The sequence below is a fragment of the Oryzias latipes genome, chromosome 10, assembly GCF_002234675.1.
Source record: "Oryzias latipes chromosome 10, ASM223467v1".
In the NCBI taxonomy this organism is placed as follows: Eukaryota; Metazoa; Chordata; class Actinopteri; order Beloniformes; family Adrianichthyidae; genus Oryzias; species Oryzias latipes.
Window position 1 is genome coordinate 25,652,555 of NC_019868.2, and position 23,591 is coordinate 25,676,145.

The 23,591-nt window shown below is 39.6% G+C and overlaps 1 protein-coding gene across 7 annotated transcripts in view; it reads left to right on the top strand.

The window, feature by feature from the left end:
* LOC101157306 (probable serine/threonine-protein kinase kinX) overlaps positions 1–23,535 on the top strand; it is a 51,010-nt gene extending 27,475 nt beyond the window's left edge. For 6 of the 7 annotated variants that reach the window (XM_011480477.3, XM_011480478.3, XM_011480482.3 and 3 more), the window contains exons 3-16: positions 5,150–5,324; positions 7,730–7,856; positions 9,193–9,327; positions 9,412–9,465; positions 13,577–13,732; positions 14,522–14,639; positions 15,379–15,643; positions 15,744–16,266; positions 17,381–18,602; positions 19,234–19,334; positions 19,687–19,846; positions 19,928–20,034; positions 21,499–21,571; positions 22,272–23,535. In XM_011480477.3, coding sequence (XP_011478779.2) covers positions 5,150–5,324; positions 7,730–7,856; positions 9,193–9,327; positions 9,412–9,465; positions 13,577–13,732; positions 14,522–14,639; positions 15,379–15,643; positions 15,744–16,266; positions 17,381–18,602; positions 19,234–19,334; positions 19,687–19,846; positions 19,928–20,034; positions 21,499–21,571; positions 22,272–22,720 — 3,665 coding nt within the window. In that variant the 3' untranslated portion in view covers positions 22,721–23,535. The remainder of the gene's footprint in view (positions 1–5,149; positions 5,325–7,729; positions 7,857–9,192; positions 9,328–9,411; positions 9,466–13,576; positions 13,733–14,521; positions 14,640–15,378; positions 15,644–15,743; positions 16,267–17,380; positions 18,603–19,233; positions 19,335–19,686; positions 19,847–19,927; positions 20,035–21,498; positions 21,572–22,271) is intronic. The other variant, XM_011480483.3, reaches the window with a different exon arrangement.
* The last annotated feature ends 56 nt before the right edge of the window (positions 23,536–23,591 follow it).

Below are 23,591 nucleotides of genomic sequence, written 5' to 3' on the forward strand. Positions count from 1 at the left end.
AAAAAAGAAATAAACACATTTAGGTGTACATTTTATTTCAGATCGATATTGGGTGCAAGCGAGCCAACTGACTCATTTAGTGTATAGGATAACCACACTAGACAAGAATGTTAAGCAGTTAAAGGAATTTTCTGTTAACCATAAAAAACTATTGACTGTCAGGTTTTCTCCCAGTTAAAGCCAACCACCTGCCTTTTAGACCCAATCCCCACATCGTTGTTGAAAACATTTTATGACTTCTTTGAGTTAGAGCTTTTAAATATAGTAAATTACTCTCTTCAGACAGGTGTCTTCCCTGCTGCCTTTAAAACGGCAGTGGTGAGGCCTCTTCTGAAGAAGAGTAATTTAGATCCAAACAATTATAACAATTATCGTCCAGAATCCAACTTACCATTTTTAAGTAAAATGATTGAAAAAACTGTTTTAATCCAATTTAATTAGTTTTTAAATAGAAATAACATATTTGAAAAATATCAATCTGGTTTTAGGACAAACCACAGCACAGCACAGCCCTTGTTAAAATAGTAAATGATATTAGATGTATTGTCAGAAACTCTCAGTTCTGGTACTACTGGATCTCAGTGCTGCTTTCGACACTGTAGATCACAGTATTTTACTCAACAGACTGAGAGGTTTGGGCATCTCTGGTACCGTACTAAAGTGGTTTTATTCCTATCTCACAGATCAAAGTTTTTACGTAAGTATGGATACTTGCTCCTCAAAGGTCTTTGACATCAACTGTGGGGTCCCCCAAGGTTCAATTTTAGGCCCACTACTTTTTAATCTATATATGCTGCCACTGGGGGACGTCATCAGGAGGCATGGCGTTTGTTTCCACAGCTATGCTGATGACACTCAACTCTACATTGCTGTGTCTCCTGATGACGAAGAGTCGGTCAACACACTCTTAAAATGCATTTTAGACATTGAGTCATGGATGGCAGAGAACTTCCTACAGCTAAACCAGGACAAAACAGAGGTTTTAGTGATCGGTTCTGAAGACAAGAGAGAGATAGTTTTATCTAAACTAAAGAATTACAAAACTTCGCAGTGTGTGAGAAACCTGGGTGTCATTTTTGACTCTGAGTTGAATTTTATCCCACAAATTAAAAATATCACAAAAACAGGATTTTATCATCTAAAAAATATAGCCAGAGTCCGCCCATTTCTCTCTCTTGCCAGTACAGAGGTGCTAATGCATGCTTTTATTACCAGCAGATTAGATTATTGTGATGCCCTGCTCTCTGGTCTTCCCAGAACAAGAATAGCAAATCTTCAACTGCTGCAAAATTCAGCAGCACGCGTTCTGACGAGGACCAGGGGGCGGGAACACATTGCACCAGTTTTAAGATCGCTGCATTGGCTCCCTGTGCAATTAAGAATTGATTTTAAAGTTATTTTATTGGTTTACAAATGTTTTTATGGTCTCGGGCCTTCATATTTATCTGACATGATTTTAAAGTATGAGCTCTCGCAGACCCTGAGGTCCTCTGATGCCTTTTGGTTATTCCAAAAGTTAGAACAAAAACGTACGGCGAGGCCTCATTCAGTTTTTACGGACCTCGCCTGTGGAACAGCCTCCCAGAGAGCCTCAGGGCCGCAGAGACTGTTCATGTTTTTAAAGGAAGGCTTAAGACCTACCTTTTTAATTTAGCTTTTAGTTGAATTTTAGGAATTTTTGTTTTTTTAATATTTTAATTATTTCTTTATTTTTCTTTTAACTAGTTTTATATGTGTATGTAAATACATTTATTTATTTATTCTATTAATTTTTAAGTCACTCTTACTATTTCATATGCCTTTTAAGGTTTATGTAATTATTTGTTTTTTGTTTATGTTTTATATATATTTTAATTTTATTCCTTTTACATTTTATTACACTCCAGTGTTTTCCTCTGAGGGATCCTCCACATCGGTGACTGACCCTTCTCAGTGAACGGGGTCGCTGCAGTGGGATCTCCCGGGTCTGACTCTTTTGATCGGATCCGGGGGGTTCTGTGGTGGTGTTCTCCGTGAACTTGGGTTGGGGGGTCGCTGATGTGGACATGTCCCCAAAATATCGTTTCCCCACTTCAGGACAAAGCCTGGTCTCTACATTCTATCATTTTATCACTTTTTTATTTATTTATTTTTTGGTGTGTGTGGGTGTGTGTGTTTTTGCGCGGGGGCGTTGTCGCACGGTTTGTCATGTCATCTTGTTTTTAAATTTTATTGTATTTTATGCACAGCACTTTGAGTGACATATGTTGTTGAAAAAGTGCTATATAAATAAAGGTTGATTTGATTTGAGAGCTGGACCGAGTGACCCCGCCCTCCCAGCCTTCCGAACAGGAAGTACCCACTGGCTCCAAGAAGCCAAAATCCTATAGACTTCTATAAAGAGATAAACAGCTGTTACTCAGTCTTTCTATTGGTCAGAATAACAATATTAACTCTGCTACTTTTTTTTAAACATGTTTTTGCTAATCCAACAATTTTTTGTGCAACTTTTTCAAGTAATAAACTGACCAATCAGATGCCTCAAAAACGGTATTCAGTCTTGGGGCGAGAGTTTAAAATGTTTGACAGATTCTCCGCCTTCTATTGGTAGGGGTGTGGACTTCCAACAAGCCCACTGTTGATGGGCCAGAGTGGTTTCCATAGAAACATTGACTAACTCGGACCAGGCGCTGCTTATGCTGACGATTTCTGGCTCCAACATCGCTGTGTTTGTATAGCAAAAAAACAACTGCCGACTGAATTGAATTTCTTTCATTGGAACAGGAAGTGAGCCATTTTCTATGGCTGACGTCACACTCACTCGGCCCAGTTCTCATATACAGTCAATGGTTAGAACCACGGGTAATGATAGCTGGTCATTTGTCATCTTCTGCTGCATGTACGGTATCCTCCTCCTCAAAGGTCAGCATCTTTTTATCTCAGAGCGTTCACTAAGGTCTAGCTTCCCCTTGTTTGACTTTAGACTGCATCAACCATGGATGAAGACTGGATTAAAAACTTCTATCTCAGTCTTACAAAGAGCTACAGTGACCTTCCAAAGTGGCCTTTTTTCTGTTTGTTCTCACTGTGAGGAAAGACCTTTACTTTAACAGTGAATTGTGCCTAAAATAGCACAATAAACGGCACGTTGGGGGGGTGTTTTCCTTGATACTTATACATAGCTGCACACAGAGACTTTTTAAGCTTTGTGCAAAAAAGGTTTATAGCAGCTCAGCTAAATCCAACTCTGTAAAGAATGAAAATATTTGCAACTAACTATCATCATTATCATAAACATTGTGAAAAATCATCTTACACACTGCGAAAAACTGAATCTTCATACAGAAAAAAGACCCCTGTTTCAAGCTAAATTATTCATAGTTTGGGGCTGACTAGATTTATTTTCCTATCTGTTCCTTTGTTTTATTTCTGGTTCTTTTTCTAAACTGTCAGATTTGTTTCTTATTGCTCAAGGTTCCTAAACTTCTGAGGAAACAATCTGTCAATCTTGTCATAGAGCTGAACCACTTTTATTTATTTATTTATGTATTTATTTATTTATTTTTATTTATGCTGACTCCCCAGCCAACAGGAGGACATGGCGGACGGCGTCCTTTGGGTTCTCTCTTATTTAGCTTTTTTTTTTTTTTTAGTCATTTCTCTTTAACTTGTGCTTGTTTTGTGTATTTAATTATGAGGGGCTTATTTAATTATTTATTGGTGTTTTTGCATTCTTTTTTTTTATGTAAAGCACCTTGAGCTGTTTCCTTTACATGAACTTGCTTAACATGCTTAAGAAATAAAATTAATTTTGAATTTGAATTTATTATACTGCCCCTCCCATCTCTAAAACAGCCTGACGAACAAGTTCAAACCCCACCCCACTAAATGTTTAGATATATGATGTTTTGGTCACCTCACTTTTCTGGTTCATCAAGGTACAAATATCTATATTTTCGTCTCTTTTATTAAATTCTGTGGCTATGAACAGGCTGTGAATTGGCAAACATTTAAGCTGCTTCTACAGTGGCTGTTAATAGTCTTAAGTCCAAAACCTCAGGTTTTCATGTTTGACATTCTTCAGTCATGATCCAACCCAAAAATAATATTTTTAGAAGGATGAACGCTAAAGGATTCCCTCCTTCCTGCTTACAGGGAGAAAAGACAAAACTGGCAGAGTTTAGATCCAAGACAGGAAAAAACTCAATGTTTTAGAGTGACTCTATTCCAAAGTGTGTTTTTTATGGATGGCCCAGGGATGCATGCTTAACATTATTTTGGATCAGTTGCTATGTTTTCCTACTGGCCTTGCCTCTGTCCCAACTCTGTTCCCGTCTGCTTTGCATCTGAGTCCTGTCTTGTGTCTGAGAATAGGCTGACTATTTCTAGTACCATGATTATAGAACAAAAACATGAGAATGTGAATGTTTTTGTGTTTTTGTTTTTCTGAGTGGACAAAATGGAAACATGTTATGGCGTTTTACTAAAGATAAAGAACATATTTGAAGAAAATTCAGCTCAAAATTGCATTTCTGATTATTTCTGTATTCAAATTGCTCTGAATCAATTGGAAACAAAAACCTGACGTTTGAAAAAAAGAGCATATTTACTATGTGGAAAACACGCTTTGGAGCCACAAGCTCCCTGCTCCGAGCACTCGGCAACAAGGACGGGAAGTGGGGCGGGGTTGCTTCCCACCAGTGGTCGAATGAACTAGTGTCGCTCTGCAGGAACTATGTGAACCACGGCATTTTTTTGTTTTTTAAATTTTGCTTAAAAACGGCCTAATCATAATTCAAAGATCACTGCTTTAAAAAGATGATGGGAGTGGATCTTTAAAGAAGACTGAAGATTTAAAAATGCTGAAGCGCAGTTGGGACGTTCAGATTGTAGATGTCTGGGAGTCTAAAGGCAGCGGAAGCTCTTTGCTGCTGTTGAAGGACTCGTTAAAGAGCAACGTTTTTCCACTCTGTGCCAATGGATGTGGACTCAGCCAGAGGGCTTTTCCACGCTCATCCTGCAGAGTGTGTGTGTGGTTTCTCCTCAGCTGATACTTTGCTCCTTTACTAGAGTTCACATAAGTGCAGTGTGTAAAGCTGCACTTTTCCCTTTTTATCTGTGCGACCAGCAGGGCTGTGACGCTGGGTTTTCTTCCTCTGTCTCATTTCAGGAAAGAAGAAGTCCAAATTCAAAACGTTTAAAAAGTTTTTTGCCAGGAAGAAGAGAAAAGAGCCATCAAGTGGCGGAGCAGAGGCGGGCCTTAAAGCCAGCCAGTCCATCGACAATGTCAGCAAAACCTCGGAGAGCAACGCTCTCACTCGATCGGAGAAGGACAAAGGATCGGGGTGAGGGCCTTTCACAAAGTCTGACTGTTTAAATAAAAACAAGAAGAACACAGGAAAGGGAAACTGACCCCACATTCTGTTTAGAAAGTGCTGCACCAAACAGACACCCCTCAAAAACGTTTGCAGCGGTAGATCTTTGGGATCACTTTGTATTATTTATTTCTTTAGATTAAAAAATATTTCTTACATTTGCATTTATTTCTTTTTTTATGCTTGTAAAATGAGCTAAAGTCATCAACTCAAAACCTTAAAGCCTTAATCCTAGCTTAAAAAATTAAGATATTATTTATGTTAATATAAAACATTTTCAATTGTATGGTATTTTCTATTTTAATTTTGCCACTTTTCTCCCAGCTAAACATCAATAAATTCTAATTTCTGTTTATTTCGACGATGCTTCACTAACAACAACAGTATTTTTTCCTAATTAATATTGGTATTAATATTGTTTTAGATTTTTCTGTAATTAAACCTGCTTTATAAGGCTTTAAATATAATTAATTATATTTTTCAAACTAATTAGTGTTAAAAGATGGACTCTGTCAGAAATATATTTCTGGGGTACTTTTAGAAGTTTTTACAGTACAATTTATTAAAGAGATTTCTAAAATATTTGTATATTTTTCTGGCAAAATCTGAACTTAACTTTTCATTTTCAAAGCATTTTTCTTTAATTCTTTTGACTCTAGATAAGAATTCACCTCCAAAAGTCACTGACTGAATAAATGAGATGCTGCAAACACCTCCATGATGCTGCTTTACCCCCAAAATGCAAAGTTATGTAGCAGAAAAATGCCCCTCCTGGCTGAGGAATATCCTGCTGTGTGTAGAGTTTATAAGGGAAAAGAAAGGAAGATTATTTGTTAACATTCATCTACTGTCCTGTGAACTCACCTCTGTGAAAACTGGCTGCTTCCTGTTTTTGTAACGAGCCTCTTCCTGAGGACCAGTCCTGGAATGATTTTTTTTTTTTTTCCTTGGTCGTGACACTTCCTTCTTGTCTACAGGACAGGATATGTCTGATTTCAATCTCACAGCAGTCATTGCAAGAAAAAAACGAAAATATTAGGAAAATACAATTTGTCTATTAAAGTTAATCCATTCGTTTAAGATGCTGAGTACACTGGAAAAGAGTTAGCCTAAGAGTAGAAAAAACACTAATCTTAAGTAGAAAATCACTAGAAAGTTGTGAAATGATCTCAAAATTTAGAAACACAAGCATTCAAAAACTGGAAAAATAGGCTAAATAAGGTAACAAAGCTATCTGGAAAGCTGTATACATAGGACGTGCTAACCGGGTTTAGCACATGATGTTTACACTGGACAAGCAGGGAGGGGCTTCTTCTTCTTACTGTTTTTCTACTGTTTATTAGCCAAGAAATGTTGAAGCGGTGCAAATCTGGTTAATCTTACTCCAACTCTTTTCCAATTTATGAAAGACTTGGGGTCATAGAATTACGCCCGGGCACAAACCGACATTCCTCATTTCTCCTCCATGATCAATTTTTAAACGGTTGGCACTTCCGTGAATTAAGAGAGACGCCATCCATATGGCACGACTAAATCAGAGTCCTTGATGGGTCAAAGTTCAACCAGGTTTACATTTTTAAACGCACGTTCAATGGCTACGCGTTTTGTACGAATTGCCTGAAAAGGGTCGTAAAAATTTGCACGAGAGTTTCAAACCCACGTTTGCATAGACTTTTCGTTAAAAGTGGTCGCCTGAACGCACGCTGGCGAGGCCGGTGTGACGCAGCTGTTTAGCATTAACTAAATTGTAAACGGCGCATTAATAAGTATTTTTTTGCTCGTTCTAATTAAATGGTTTGTATATTTTGAGTTTTTATTAACCTAATTGTACTTTTTTTTGAATACAGAAACTAGTGTGAGGAAGTGGAAATTACAGTTTAGAGCAAAATGATAAAACAAACCTTAGTAAAGTTGTCCCAACTTAGTGAATTCTAGCACTGTTTTAAAACTAGCACTTTAAAACAAATCAAAATTTTAAGATCTAAACATTTTTTTTAAAACTGTCTTAGATTTAATGCAGCTTCTCCACGTTATGAAGAAATTTTGTTTAATAAAATGCATTTAGAGTCTTGTGAACACTTCTTAAATCATAATAGTTGAGTCTTGAGTTTTAAATTAAGTTTTTCTCTTGTCAAAAATATGGAGCAAAAAGGTTTTTGACTCATTTTAAAAATAATTTCCATATTTCCAGAATGAGAAAGATTTTGACAGAAGCCTGGAAACGTGTGGAGCAAAGATTTAAAAACAAAACCTGTTAAAATATCTTGAATCTCTGAAAACAAGGTTTGAAGTATCGCATTTGCTTGCAGTGTAAACTTTTATTTTGAAATCGGTAAACTATTGCTTTTGAGTTAATTTCGGTTTCTTTCCCAAAGGTCAAAGATCAGCCTGGGTGGCAAAGCCATGTCCCATGACTCTGTCTTTGTTTGTGACACATCGGAGGCCAACGAGGCTCTGGGGGCGTCTCAGGACAGCATTCACGGGAAAGTGAAGTCCCTGCAGGTGAAAACGCAAACGCCATTCCTCAGCGACTCAAAGCGGCCGCCAGCGGCTGCAGCTTTTCTGGATTCTGTTTGATATTTAGATTTTATAATGACACCAGCGGGAGGAAAAGGATCATTTCTGGGTTGATTTTTGGTATAAATGAAGATCACAACGACGTCGGAGCAAAAGGAGAGCATGAAGCTAAAACAGGAAGACGCGGATGGAAAGGCTGACCTTCAGTCAAACTACTTCACTAAGCTACCAGGAAAGAAGAATTTCAAAGCTCCTTAAGTGGATTTGCTAAAAATGAAAATGTTCAACTGCAGGCAGAAAAACAAAATATTTGGTTTGTTTTGCAAGATAAGGCCACTTATAAACATCTTAAGTAATCGGTTCAAATTTAGGAAAACGCAGATGAAGCTTTAAGATAAACAAATTTGCATAAATTGAATTTTCAGTGGCGAACATCTGATGGAAGCAAACGTGCTTAATCCTTGCTCTGAGCTCAGCTTCCTGTTTGATGAACAGAATGAGGTCATTCCTGAGCCAAATATAAACACATTATGCAATAATCAATATCTTGTGAAGTGCCAGTAGAGGATAAAGCACGGTACATTCTTAGAAATTCATGTGGCCGTCATAACAATGAAGAGCTGGGAGCATAAAACAAAGTCAATTCTAAAAAAAAAAAAAAAAAACACCTTTTTGTAGCTGATAAGAATCTGTATTAACTTTCGTTAACCGAACAGAAATCTGGGTTAACTTTTTGTTGTCTGTGAGCGCTGGCACAAGTTTCCTTCATAAAACCAGTTCAACATTTTACATGTTTAATTAGGGAAAATGCTAAATCAAACAAAACAAGATTTATTGTTTGTAACAAGTCATTTCCTCTAACTGAAAAGTTACTAGTAAGTTTTTGTCTTGTATCAAGTGAATAACTAAACTAGAAACTAGAGAAAAATAATATCATTTTTCCTTTTAATTCGCCCTGAATCTGGCCGAATTGAACAAAAACCTTTTTTCGTGTTTGTTTAATGCTCCGGTAAATGAGTCTTCAAGTTACCGTAATGGAACGGCATGGAGATAAAGCGTCTGTTTGAGTTTCAGTGATACTCAACCTTCATGCACATTTCTGGAAGGCACCTCCACCGTCCAAATGCCAGCTCACAGTCACTCTTTGTTGCCTCTAATCTGTGCTTGTAATGCTGTGTTCATTAAGGCAGTGTTAACTTAACCAATCTTACTTTTTAAAAGAAAGAAATCTCCAGTTTTCTTTTGAGCTGCACTGATGTAAAGACTCGGACGTCCAGCACAAGCCAGCCTCAGTAAGGCCGAAGTGCCGCTTTGTCTGCAGCTCCAGCTGAAGCAGGCCATCAGGCTGGGCTCGCCTCCTTCCTTAATGTGCGTGAAAAAAAACGAGGACGCCGTGACCACGTCCGAGGAGGATGGCCCGCCCTGCAGTCCCCCAGAATACGCTCCCTTTCACTCAGTAAGAAAAGCCGCGTGGTCATCGGCTGTGCAGGTAACCTGCAGCCTTTGTGGCCTCATCTTCGTTTCTGTTTGTGCTCTTCAGCGTCAGGATCAGAGGAACAGCTCCAACTGTCTGCACGGATTAGATAATGACCAGGTAAATAGCAGCTTCCTGCTGTTTCCAACCTAACATTGCTCAGTTTTGACGTCTTTCTACATTCTTTAGGAAGTATTCAGCAATATTTGCAATCAGTTATGGGGCCCACATGCTCGTTTTAGTTTCAGTATTGTCTCAAAAAGCTGATCTATACGTATTATTGGTGGATCCTTGTTGCTCCTTCCCGTTTTTACTCTCCAGTGAGGTCAGGCTTCTGCAGTTTCAGGGGAAGCTGCTTCAATGCAGCTCCAGATATACTTTATTACAAAGGTATTGTTTATGTTTTAAATGTGGAACATCATTAAATGAAGCACTCTCTTCCTCCTTACTTAGAACTGTTTTTACACAGCATTATTGCTGTTTGTGGTCGACACAACATGCAGGAGTTTTCCCTGCAGACTCCTGGCCAGTCGAGAACACACAGGGCACTGTTCAGAGCCTCTGCAAACAAACTAAATTTCGTCGCTTGGTTTCTGCTCTCTGAAGAAAGGGCTTGATTTTAAATTAACAAACATCCTCTAAGAACAGCCAAAAATCCCTTTTCTTCTTTTGTAGATCTCAAATATTCGGGTGTTGCTTCTTCTAAGCAGCACATACGGCACACTTATGAGTTTCACCAGGTGCATGATGGGGCAACCAACCCCGGTGTGTGCCTTATCGCCAACTAGTAGCCTGGTTGACTAAAACACATATCCAGACTTGAGCGGTTCTAGGTGTTCTTAAAATGTGCCACTCAGAAGCAGCTAAATTAGCCTTTGACAACCAAACTGTTTGATATATTGTTACTTATTTAAAACAAAATGTTTTAATAAAAAAAACATTAGATTTATAATCATTTTCCTTTATTGTTATTGTGATTTTATACCCATATTTCCTTTTTTTTTCTTTAAGATATTAATTTTTGGCATAAAAATCCACTCTTTTATGCCATCAATTAGTCGTCTTGTTGGAATTTCATGGACTTTTTTTGTTGACGGACTCTCAACTAGTCTGGTAACTGAATCGTAGAAGACAGAAGGACCTTTCAGGCTGATTGTGACGCATTGTGTAAACAGCGTTTTTGTTCATGTGACCATGGTGAGCATCTCATGATCCAGTTTAAATCAGCCCTCTTGCCTCGAAAGGAAAGCTTCCCCTTTGAGATTGACCTTTTCTTCTTTGGATTTTCCCCTCTCATCACTCTCTTTCTTTGTGTGCTTTTTTTCTTTGCATCCTTTCTTAATTCTTGCTTGTTTTTCTGATGCAGCACAATAGTTAAGTCACTGTCAAAACTAATTCCAATTATACTTTTATGGGGGGGATAAATGAGGCAGAGAGCCTTACTTTTCCTGGCTGTAATGAAAGCAAAAACAAAAGTGTTCGCGTTTAACAAACAATCGAAGCTTCTACCTTAGTTGTGGGTGAAAGCTTCCTCTATTGGAGAGGAGCCAGAAAATGCCACAAACAAAGATGTGCATTTAGAAAACTCTACAAAAGTCCCCTTTTAAGGAACAATGCACACAAAGAGGAAAAGTCACACGGAACTGGAATTAATGAGGATCTGCAACTGCACAGATTTTACATCGTTCAGCGTCCAACCTGGTTAGGATGAAACTTACTTTGGACAGAATCTGCAGTAATGCACCCTTACGGTTAACATTTACAAGAGGGTCCGGTGAATCTGTGCCACGGTACATTTTCCAAAAATGAAGAACACAAAAATAAGCTTAAAGGTTTTGGGAAAAATCGCCTTTAGTTTTATTTTAGACCCAAGGATTTAAGATTTACCTGTCAGTTAAATGACCACACCCTAATTCATTCAAACATTTAAGATCAATTATTAAATAGTACATGATTTTTTTTTTGAACTAATAGCTTGCGTTTGAGATCAAAATTGTACCCAAATGTAAAGTCGGAAAACAGACACTGAAGCCTTTGAAGTAGTCAAAGTAAACTTTTATTTGAAATTTAACTTGTTTGAAGTCAAGATTCTGGTCAAACCCCCCTTACCCCCCCCCCCCCCCCCCCCCTCTGACATCCCTCCCTCTTCTTCCCTTCTTTCCTTTTCCGTCCGGTCCAACACCAAAGATTTTCACTCATGGTTGAAATGAATAAAAGTTTGGCCTCAATTACAAAAGGGGTTTGTTCAGTCATACCTTTGGTTTGTCTGAAGATTAATAACCCCTCTTGTTAAAGTAAAATATGTCCAACACAAGAGGCCCTCAGCTCTCATCTGCCTGCCCAGCTGTTGGACAGGACAAGTTAAGAAAAAAAAGATTTTGGTCAAAAACAGTTCCATGACTCCAAAATAAAGACGGTTTATCCACTATATGTGTGTATTTATGTATATTTCTTCAGATTATTGTCAGTTTGAGGAAGCTGGAAAACATGAAGGTCACACGGATCCATAGGCTGTATATGAGAACTGGACTGAGTGTGACGTCACCAATAAAATAGATTACTTCCGTCACCAACGTAATTAAGTCAATTCAGTTGTCATTTTTTTGCAATTATGGACGCCGCCATGATGGAGCCAGTCACCGTCGGTAGGCTGTGATTGGACCGAGTCGGTCTGTGTCCACGTTTCTATGGCAACCACTCTCACCAATCAGGAATGAGCTTTTTGGAAGTTCACGCAAAACCTGTCAACCAAAAGTTTTGAACGCTGAACAGGCACTACAACCTTTTATTTGCCATCTGATTTGTAACTTGAGTCACTTTCACTACAAGAAAATAACGTAAAACTTTTTTTTAACAAGAATATATTAAATGGTTAATGCTCACGCCTCACAGCCCAAGACCCTTGTGCGTGCTCGGGCTTTATGCGGGCACTCTGGCCTCCTCCCACCGTCCAAAAGCGTGCTTTTATGCATCGAGTGGTTACTCTAAAGTGCACTAGATGTGCATGTTTGACTGTTTGACCCTGCGACGGACTGGACCCTGCCCTTGCCCAGTAGTAGCGAGGACAGGCTCCAGCAACCTTATGACCTTGAAATGGATAAGGCAGGTTGAAAAGATGGATGGATGTTTAAAAAAAAGGGTAGTAAAGCAAGAATGGTAATTTTGACAAACATAATAATTGAGTAACAGCTGTTTATTTCTCTATAGAAGTCAATGGGATTTTGGCTTCTTGGTGCTTCCTGTTTGAAACATGAGGGGGAGGGGTCACTCAGTCCAGTTCTCATATACAGTCAATGTACAAATGAGGAAAAAATCTGACCTACTTTTTAGACTTCTGGTTCTTTCCATTGTTTTTCTGCATACATGCTCTTCTGTAGGATGACAAATGGCAGTCATGTGCTTTGTGTGTGCGACTTTTTCAAACGTTCTTCAGTGTGTGTCTGTGTCGAGTGTTTTCCAACAATCAAGCTGCTCTTCTAACCTTACGTGGAAGTGTGTGGTTTGCCGTCTTCTTCCTCTGTGTGTCCATCATTCTTTCCTTCCTTTAGTTTTTCCTGACCTTCGTTCTGCCTCCACGCCGCGCCACATGTTATTACACTGACCTACTGTAAGTCCCGGCCTGTTCAGAGCGCATTCCTATGGTTTCTTTGGCAGTCAGCATGTCTGCTTGTAGTTATAGCTTTTGGTCGGACTCGGCACGCCTGTCAAAAACAGGATCGTGTTTCCGCCCCTTCAGATGACAAACATCACCCAGTTTTTCGTTTTGCATCCAAATCCTAATCCTGTACTTCCCATAAAATGTACATTTTTCAACAGATTGAACATGAGAAAGCAGTTCCTTCAGAGTTTTTGCTGAGCGTGTTTGGTGAAGGAGGGCTGCTTTGCAGTAAAGACAGAAAATGTTGGCCCTGCAGATAAGGAGAGCTGCTGTTTGCACAGCTGGGCGCCCTCACCCTTCTTGCCGTTGGATCTGCTTATCTCGGTATCTTTCTCTGCTTTCTCTGTGTTTTTCAGTTAGTGGAGTTTCACAGCTTCTAATTAGAAACAGCTTTTCGCCAATGCAACAATAGGAACAGCAGTGGTTCAGGGCGGGTCATCTGGATCCGATCCTGGTTTCCCCCCCAAAAGACCTGAGTGGTCTGATCCCAGGGCTGCCAGTTTTTTCCACACAAAGTATCTCCTGTTAATAAGTTATCTGGGAAAGTCACTCTCTCTATCTGTTTCTTCCCAGTTGCCTTGTGGGGCCTCCAGTAGAGCGGTGAGCCCCCTAGTGGTTCCTGGGGACTTCAGCCAGCCGGCCAGCCCGTTTGCCTGTCTGGATAATTCTGCTGCCAAACATAAACTGGGTTTGAGACCCAAAGCAAACAACAGAAGGAAACCTGTCAGGGTGAGACTTTCAACAAATACAGATCACTGTTTTGTTTTCACAATTGTTTAAATGATGGATTAAATAAATATTTGATCCATACTTTGAACAAGAAGGTCATTGTAACTTCTAACAAACTTGTTCTCCCAGATTTTCACCTAAACACTTCCTGATCTAATTAACAAATAGGACAAGTTATGGATAATTACTTATTTAGACTAGAGCCTCCAAGGTTTGTCATTTAATGGTATTCTCCTCCTGCTGAAATTTTAAAAACTCACGCCAATGAAAATCATGTATATAAAGAAAATTAAGCCTAAAATTGCATTTCTGAGTGTCACCATAATTCAAAGACCACTGGGAGCGCTTCAAAATCGATCAAAAGATGATCCGAGTGCAGACTATACTAAAAATATAAATTGGAGAAATTTCCGATTGGACATGTGAATTTTACATTAATGTATAATTCATTGATTATTTTACTTTATTTTTTATGTATTTTTTTTGTCATTCCCCATTAGTAATTGGGATTTTATCCTGGTTATGTAAAATGTTACGTCCTCTTACGGTTTAGCAGCTCCTGCTAAAAAACATATTTTCATAAGTTGCTATATATGTTGTTTTTATTGATTTTTATGAGTTAAGAAGCGTATTTTCTATGGAGTTCCACTCGTCATTACAAAGTACGTAAATGTTGCTTTTTCTGAACTGAAACGTTGGATTTTTGGGATCGACCATTGAAGCTGTGACTCTGTTTTATGACGGATCTTTTTTGGTTGAGTTCATCTGTCGCGTCTCACTTTCATGCAGCGGCTGGATGGGAAAACAGAAGCAGACACTGCAGTGGTGGAGAAGTTGATCATCTCCACACCAGGAGCAGAAACGAACGCCGAGGAGGAGGAGGAGGAGGAAGAACAAAACTCTGAAGGTCAAACCTTTAACCTTTTTTTTTGCCTTTGATCATCTGTCACTCCTGGGAGGCCAAATTTAAATCCTATGATTGTTTTAAGTTCATGCGGACAAATTTAATAAAGTAATCATTTTGTTTTATTAATCTAAAATAAACGTTTGTAAATGAGACATAAGCAGGTTAGAGCAGGTTAGTCCAGATTTCTGGCCGTTAGATTTAGAAAAATAAACTGTTCTCACAGAACAGATAAAGCCTTAACTGAGGTGGATGTTATTAAATGGAGCATTGATTTTAAAATCTAAGAGTCGTTAAATTACAAGATCAAATCATTTAAAGTTTAAAAAAGTTGGAAGTTATTTTAAAGTCTGTGTCACTTTTATCATTTTCATTAAAAAACTGTTAAAGTTAAATTTTTAGCACTTCTCAGTTAACAAAACGGTAAACTAATAAAAAATTAACAAATGATTGCTCAAGCTAAAAAAAAATGAAATTAAAGTATCTTGTGCCCACACTTTTTATTTTTAGTTTGTTTTTAATTAAAAGTTATATTACATTGTGAAAGTTAAGGAGGATAAAATTGAACATGTTTCTTGGTTTGATTATTAAAATATCATTAATTAAAGAGCAGATATTGTCACAGATTAAAAAAAAATCGTTTTTAATAGAATTAAGACTGTCTATTACTTTTGAGGATTTTCCTCCATAAACGTCCTGTTTTGGTTTATTCTGGTGTGTGAGACGTTTGTTTCTGCTTTAGATGGAATTGATGATCAGCTAAAACCAAAAGTAGAGGAGGAGGAGGAGGAGGAAGAGGAGGAGAAGATTCACGCAGAGGATCCCAGACTCTCCCTGTTTAGGGGCGAGGAGGGAGAAGATGAGTCGGAAGCAGAAGCGGATGTTTCTCACGGCCTGGACGCTTCCTGCAGAGGGGAGCAGAGTGTCTCAGAGGAGGAAACCTCTGACGGTCCGCCTGTGCCCTCCTCTGAGTCCAGCTCGAGAGCCTCCCCGCTGGACCCTCCCAGGTCTTTACATGTCATTTCCTTTAGTTCTGCCCCTCCTGGCTCTTTGGGTTGTTTTTTAATTTACTTCACATCAATCTGACATCTTCACCTCCCCCTCCAGAAACACACCAGAGCCCCCTGCTGGCTCGAGGGAACGTGTGACTCCAAGCACCTCCAGCACAGAGGAGGACAACCAGGCTGAAAGTGGCTCCACGTCAGGAGGAGAAGCTGCTTTCCAAGAGGAGAAGGACGGAGAGAGCTCCCTCTTAGAGGAGGTGCTAAGTTCTTTAAAGACTCCCCTCAAGCCCTGCTCACTGGACGGGGAAGATGTGGAGGAGGTCCTGGAGCCAAAGGAGGAAATGGAGAAAAACCAAAAGGAGGTGGAGGAGAAAGAAGAGGAGCAGGTTGATATTCAGACTGCTTCTCCGTGCTCCGTCCTGGCAGACCTGACCACAGACGAACAGAGAGATTCCTGCCAGGAGGAAGATGATTCTGTGGAAGAAGAAAAGGCAGCCAAAGAAGAGGAAGAGGCCGTGAATGAAGAAGAGGAAGAGTCAGGGAAGGAAGAGGAAGAGGCACTGAATGAAGAGGAAGAACCAGTAAAAGAAGAGGAACTTTTAGTCGTGGAGCATTTTGACAATCATGTAGGTATTTTTCATGAGGTGAAATGTTTTTTATCTGCTGAATTTATCTAAAAACCAAAAAATGTGTTTAAGACTTTGCTAAGATGAACATGCACACAAACTCTCACTGAGCATCAATTCAGAGAGGATTACTCACTGGAAAGAAAACTGAAATCCTGCACCAAACCGGATGCAGGTTTTATGCTTCGGTCAGATCAGATCAAACTGAATTAAATGAGATCAGCAGAAAAACAGACGACAGGAACCGTCTAGATCATTTGGGTCGATTTCTTACTGACCACAACTCTGTAGGAGCCACAGAGTCTTACTTCACCCTTTATCAAACATGAGATGCTGCTCTGTTTTGTTTTTTTAATCGTTACTATTATGATACACATGATATACATATTATAAATGAACAGTTTTTTTTTTGCATAAAACAAAGAGAAAAAAGTCTCGTTCTAAATATGAGCTAGATTATAACTTTTGACAGAAGTTTGCATGATGTCCTTTCAAAATAAAAGTCACCATGTATCATGTAGGATCATCTCAATGTAGCAAATGTAGTGGTAGCGTGATCTCAGCAGTTAAAACAAAATGCACAATTTATATTATCATTGTTGGTCCATCTCATTCATAAATTTTATAAATTAAGTTAATCTTACCATATTTTTCCAACCATGATGCAAATTTTTCAACAATGGAAAATGTGCTTTATAATCTGGTAATCTACATATGAATTCTTGTTCTTCTTACTGATCTCCAATTGATTTTCTGTGGAACCTGGCGCACAAAAATCTGTCCTAATGTTCCAGTGTGACTTTGGTAAACTATGAAGCTTGATAAATTGCTGGAGCATTATGGGTATTGTAGTCCTGTTCCTGCTGGAGTGATGCGTACTGTGCCTCAACAGTTTGTGAATGAGTTGAATAAAATTTGACTTGGTCGCACTGTAGTCCAAAAATGCACAACTTTTTAAAAGGAAAAATGTTTTATTCTCTTAAACTAGAGATCCACAATGCAGGTAAAAAAAAGTCTCCGGAGCATCCAGTTGCAGACCCCTGGTCTAGATCATCCACCTTCACCCCTCAAGCTTCTCACTCGTGTTTTCCTTCCATTTATTGTCTTTCATCAGGAGGAGGAAACAAAGAAAAGGGAGGAAGAAGAGGATAAAAATATGCCTGTATCCATAAATGAGGACGACGAAGAAGAAGAATTCATGAATCTAGAGAAGGAAGATGAGGATGAAAAAGAGATAGAGGAAGACAAAGTACAACAGCAGGAGGGCGAAGACGAAGGTGAAGCAGAGATGATGCGAGAAATGATTTCTCCTTCTCAAGATGAGGAAGATCAGAGAGGCTCCCCTTTGGAGGGGGCGGATGAAGTCACAAAAGCTGCTGATGAAGAAATTCTCCTGATGCAGGACGAGGAAGATGATTTTAATCACAAATCTGAGCATGTGGAGGAGGAAGACTTTGTGGGAGAAGAGCCTGAGAAGGAGAAAGCAGGGATAGCCGTGTTTGCGGAGCAGGAAGTGGAGACAACGGAACAGGAAGTGGAGCAGGAAGCGAAGACAGCCGAGCCGGCAGAGCAGGAAGTGGAGCAGGAAGTGGAGACATCCGAGCCGGCAGAGCAGGAAATGGAGCAGGAAGCGGAGACTGCAAAACAGGAAGTGGAGCAGGAATTCGAGACGGCAGAACAGGAAGTGGAGCAGGAAGCGGAGACAGCGGAGCCGGCAGAGCAAGAAGTGGAGCAGGAAATGGAGACATCCGAGCCGGCAGAGCAGGAAGTGGAGCAGGAAGGTGATGATGTGAAGCAGAGTGAAGACGCCGGTTTGCCTGAGCCTCTTCGTCCTGAGACCCAGCATGAAAGTCACTCACAGGAGAGTGTGATCAGCCCCTCCAGCAAGACCAGCATCCTAAGCATCAATCTGGCCTCCCCCAGCTCAGAAAAATCCTTCCAGTTCTCTCCAGTGGCAGTTAGTCCTGGTCCCAGTGTCACGGAGTTCCCGACTGCTGAGGATGAAGAGGAGGCCGACACTGCAACTAAGGAAGTGGCAAAAGAGGAAGGTTCACCTCCTGCCACTCCCTCTCCAGAGGAGACTAAAGTCCGCTTCACCATCGCTCCTGCCTGGCAGAGGTGTCAGAGTCTGACCTCTCCTTCCTCCTCACCTGTCTGCGTCTCCTCACCCAAAGATGAGGAGGTCCCTGTGAAGGATCACACTTCAGAGGCCGAACCAGCGAGTGAATCTGTGTTGGGTCCAGGCAGAGTGAAGGCCGCAGGCAACCCCACTTCTAAATCGCAGACCAGCCCCTCCCCGGTCAAAGCTCCGAGCCCGGCTGCTGCAAACACTACAGGCAAGAAATCTACCAATTCTTCGTCGTCTCATAACCCTTGTGCTATCTTAGATGACCCCCCCCTTGCATTGACGTGTTCTCCCTACCATGACAAAGGTGGATAAAGGTGGAAAGATTTCATGTAATCCATGGACACCAGTGAGGTTCTCAAATCATTGAAGAAAAAAGGTTCAGAGCACTGTCTAGTGGGTCTAGATGACCCAACTCCCAATGTTAAAGTGCCTGGAATAGCACAAGTGTTAAAGGAACAACTTGGTCACATTTGGACAAAATTTCTGGTTTAAAGACGTTTCACGCCTCATGCAAGCGGCTTCTTCAGTTTTCTCGGATGAGAGGCGAAATGCCTTCAAACCAGAAATTTTATCCAGATGAATGTTGTTATCTAGGATAGAGTTTCTGCAGAGCGGCAGGAATTCATCAGAAATTGTCTTCTGAGTTGTAGGCCCCCCCCTTCCCTCTCCGTTGCTGAGTCTTTTACAAAATGGCAATTTTGTCATTTGCTCCTGATTCACAACAATTTGAATAAAGAAAAACAATTTTAAGCTTAATCTTCTTTATGGATGTCCTTCATCAGTAAAATGCCATAAGAACATGTTAAAAACACCATGATGGGGTTTTTTTCTTCCCCCAGAGAGCGCTGCCACAACAGGGGGCAACCCCAACAACCCTTTTGGAGTGCGGCTGAGGAAGACGTCAACTCTTCTTCGCTTTAACTCTGAGGAGGAAGAAGAGGTGAAAAACCACTGTTTAGTTTTCCAACAAAAAACAAATTAAGAATTTAGATTTTTTTTTTTTTAGGTTAAAGAGAAAAACTTGCGTTTTAGAACCTGATGTGTGATTTTTGGCTTATTGGTTTATTACTAGAAATTGAAAAAGAGAAAAAATCCGACCAATTTATTTATTTATAAATTCATAGGGAAGTAAAGAAAATAAAGGATAATGCCATCTTCGTATCATTATAATGACTCATTCTTCATTTTCAGGACACACGTGACACATTGAATCCATCAGAGAAAGTGGTTTTCAAAAAAGGTTTACTCACAGCTTTAAGTCACTCTATCTGAAACATTTCTTTGTCATTTAGGCTCCGGTTGAGTCTGTAAATCCTCCAACAAGCTGTAAGGCTGAGTCGCCTCAGGTCTGCAGTAAACCCTCCGCATCTCAGCCGGTCTGCAACAAGCCCGCCCTCCCTAAGAAACCGGAACTCCAAGCGGAGGCCGGAGGGAAGCTGAAACGCTTCTCAGGTGTGAACTCGGAATCGCGGATCTGCTATACGTTCAGGTAAAACCACCAGAAGGTCTCTGATTGTTTTGGTCTGATTTCAGGGATTTCAGATCCGCCTCGAGCAGATCCTCCCAGCTGGATTTCTGTGGCCAAACACAAGCAGAAGCTCTACAGAGAAAACTCGCTGGATGAGATAACCCTCAAGAAGGTAATGGGGATTTTCAAAATGTGTGTAAATTCCAGGTTTGGCTTTGAAATTCAGCATAACTCTTAAGATATTAGGATCCAGAAATTTTTTTTTTTTGAGAAAAACGTTTGGTCTTTTTGTGTTTGACCCATGGAGCGCCGAATGCAAAAATTCACCTCATTGGAATTATGTGACAAATACCACATTTAGACATTTCATTCCAAATATTATACATTTGCGTCATATTTTGTCAGTATTTATCACAAATAAAAACATTATCTGTGACTTGAAAGCATGCACTTTTATATGCTAAATATGCTTTAAATAATAAAGATTAATTGTAAATGTAAAGTATAAGTGTGAAATGTGAAGCTACATGTAATTAATAAATGTAAGAGTTAAGTCTAAACTTTACATTTGACACCTACATTTTACATTTACAATTAATCTTTAATATTTAGAATTATATTTAGCATATATAAAAGTGCATGCTTTCAAATCACAAATGTTTTTATTTGTGATAAAAAATGGAAAAAATATTATGAATAAAGGTCTAAACTTGTAATTAAGTCTTAAATGTTTTCGCTAAATGTTAAATGTAAATTTTAAATCTAAATATAAACCTAAATGTGAATTCTAAATGTTGAATTTGAATGATCTGGAAACATGCAAATGTAACCACGCCCCTCACTCCAGTCCAAGCCATGGAGGAAAGTTTAGCTTTCAAATCACAGATGATTTTTTATTAGTGATAAATGCTGACAAAATGTGACATAAAGGCTGAAAATTTGAAAAAAAATTATTTCCATGCCTTGAAGGAGCTGTGGTCACATATGTGCTTGATAGTTTAACCCCGACCCCAACGTTTTTGGTATGAACTGACCAAATTATGGAACTCATGGTCTACCAGCCTCAAGGCACTGAATATTGTAACAAATGTAGAAAAGGACTATAACATTTTTATTTGATGAAAATGGAAGTTTAAACAGCCAGAAACTCGTGTGGACCTGCAGCTTTCTGCTGGTCGCTGTGTGAGTATTGGATGATTGAGGAGCTGGTCAGGAAAGGCAAATTCCAGAAGAAGATGCTGGAAAAATAGAAATGTATGAGAAAGAGAGACGCTGTGACGTTTGAATTTGTTAGTGTTTCTAAAAGGAAAAGTCCATTTAAACGCTTTTAAAAAAACCAAAAAAACAAAGATAATCTTAAAGGAACAAACATACATTATGTATAGTGCGGCTTTTGTTGCATCTAGAGTTTAAGGACTTCACCGCCTCAGAAGCTTCCGGCATCAGGACCACATGTATCCCGTTTCAGTCTGGAGCAGTCTTCCTGATGATGTTGGACACATTTCTACTGATTATTATTATTTTTTTTTTTTGTGTGTAAAGTGCTTTAGATTACTTTTTGCATGTACGTTTTGCAGAAACCCTGTCATGTTTTCATGGAGGATCTCACTCCTGTACCTTTGAACGTTTTTGTCAGGAGGAACAAGAGAAAAAGCCTTCACTGCCAAACAAGGAGCCCAGAACCAAGGCAGCAGAATCCAGCAGCCATGGTCAGAGCTTGAGCAAGCACACATGCACAGGCGCACATTAGTGGTGCAGGCACTCACCTTTTAGATCTACAAACTACACGTTTGAAATCAGAAAAACTTTGAGTTTAATTGGCTGAAGTTTGGGTCTCTTGTTTAGGTATTTCAGTTTTAGAAAAACAAATTTCCTCCAATTCACTCCAAGTCCATCAACATCTGTTGCATGTAAAGATGTTTTTTGTTTAAACAATGCTGCCCCCAACTGTTCTAGATGTGCTACTGCAGCACCACTGAAGAAGTATGTGGAAATGAGAACAAAGTCTGTACTTCACTGATCCCAGATCAGGGTTTATGCAGGACCTTTGTGGATGTAATGTCTAATATGTTTAATATTTGGCAGATGATTTATTTTTAAGATTGATGTTCTGGGGAAAACTCAAGCTAAAGCTTGAAAATTCCCATTTTACTGTGATTTACCTTTATTTATTTCTTCAATTTTCTTTTAACCATATTATTTTTTGTTACAAATCCTAATTGTTATGCAAAAAATAATGGTTTCACAGATTAATCATTATGCCTAAATGTAAGTTAATTCTGAATTGGTGCAGCGCCACCTTAAAAAAAGTGTGTAAAAGATGTAGTTTGTGTAGTTTTGCATCATTTTCAGTCACAAGTTTTCTCTGTGTCTTTTGCTGATTCTAAAGCATTTTGTTTTTCTCTTCAGTGGTTAAGCCGGAGGCCGTCAAGCCACCCGTGTCTCCAGAAAAAGACCCCAAGAGGGCGCTCTCCCCTCAAACTTCTGCAGCTTCTCAGCCTTTCAAATCCCAGCTGCTCCCCTGCCCCGTTGCTCCGAAGCCACAAGTGCCCCCTCCCGTGGCAAAGCATCCCAGTCCACCCCAAAAATCCCTGCCGCCCCCCACTCCAGTCCCCGTTCACCCAAAACCTCCCAGTATACCCCCCTCAAAGCCCACCTCCACTCCCCAAACTACTCCAGTCCCATCCCCTGCCTTTGCATCAAGAACCACTCCTGAAAAGTCTCCGTCCAGATCGGCTGGACCCCCCGGACCACGGGGTCTAACTACCCCGGCTCTGCCGCAGGATGAGCCCCCCTGGATGGCGTTGGCAAAGAAGAAAGCCAAAGCCTGGAGTGAAATGCCGCAGATCGTCCAGTGACTGGCCATTTACCGCCTCGCTGGGTCTGACGGACCGCATAGACCACAATGCATTGCACATTCCTCCTAACTATAGGGGACTACTCTGATGTTCACATGTAATCAGTTTAACGTCTCTGCTCTCATCCTGTCCAAGAGTCGCCTTTTCTGAGCGTTCAACACAACTTTCCTTTTCTTAGATTGTCAACGGTGCCTCAACATGTCGACTCACAACAATAAAACACACATTTTAATGGAACTAACTGAGTTCGCATGACCGAAAGAATCCAGTCAGAAAAAGGGAACACAGATTATTTTATGAAATAACTTTATTGAAAAAGTACTAAGGAGCAAACAGGCAGAGTAAAATATTATCAATATTTTTGTTTTGTGTTGGGAATGAATGGACGCGTGTGTCTCTCTGCCTGGGAGTGCTTTTATTTTATCGCAGTGATCTCACAACCGTTTCAGCCATTTCCTCTCAAGAAAATTTACAAATTATTATCCTTTTTGTCCATAAGTTTCTGTAAAATATATTTTTGATGTTCTTTATTAATATTTTTGCCATCTTTTTGCTGTTCTGAATACAGAACTCCCATGTTTTGTTCTCGCTTTTTGCAGACATTTAGAATTGGACTGTTATCAGTAGCGTAAACTCACTTCCTGGTTTTTGTTTTCTCGATGCAAAAGAACCCGTTAAGGAAAAGTCATGATTGTTCTGTATCATTTAAACGTGTCTTTAAAGTAACTAAACATGTTACACTTTTTATTTTGTATTGACTTTTGAGAATCTCTCTTGTACATAAAATGTACAGTAAACAACAAATGAAATAACAATTTTCCTTGTTTTTAAGTCTTTCTTGAAACAAATTTCTTCAGACAGGGTTTAGAGT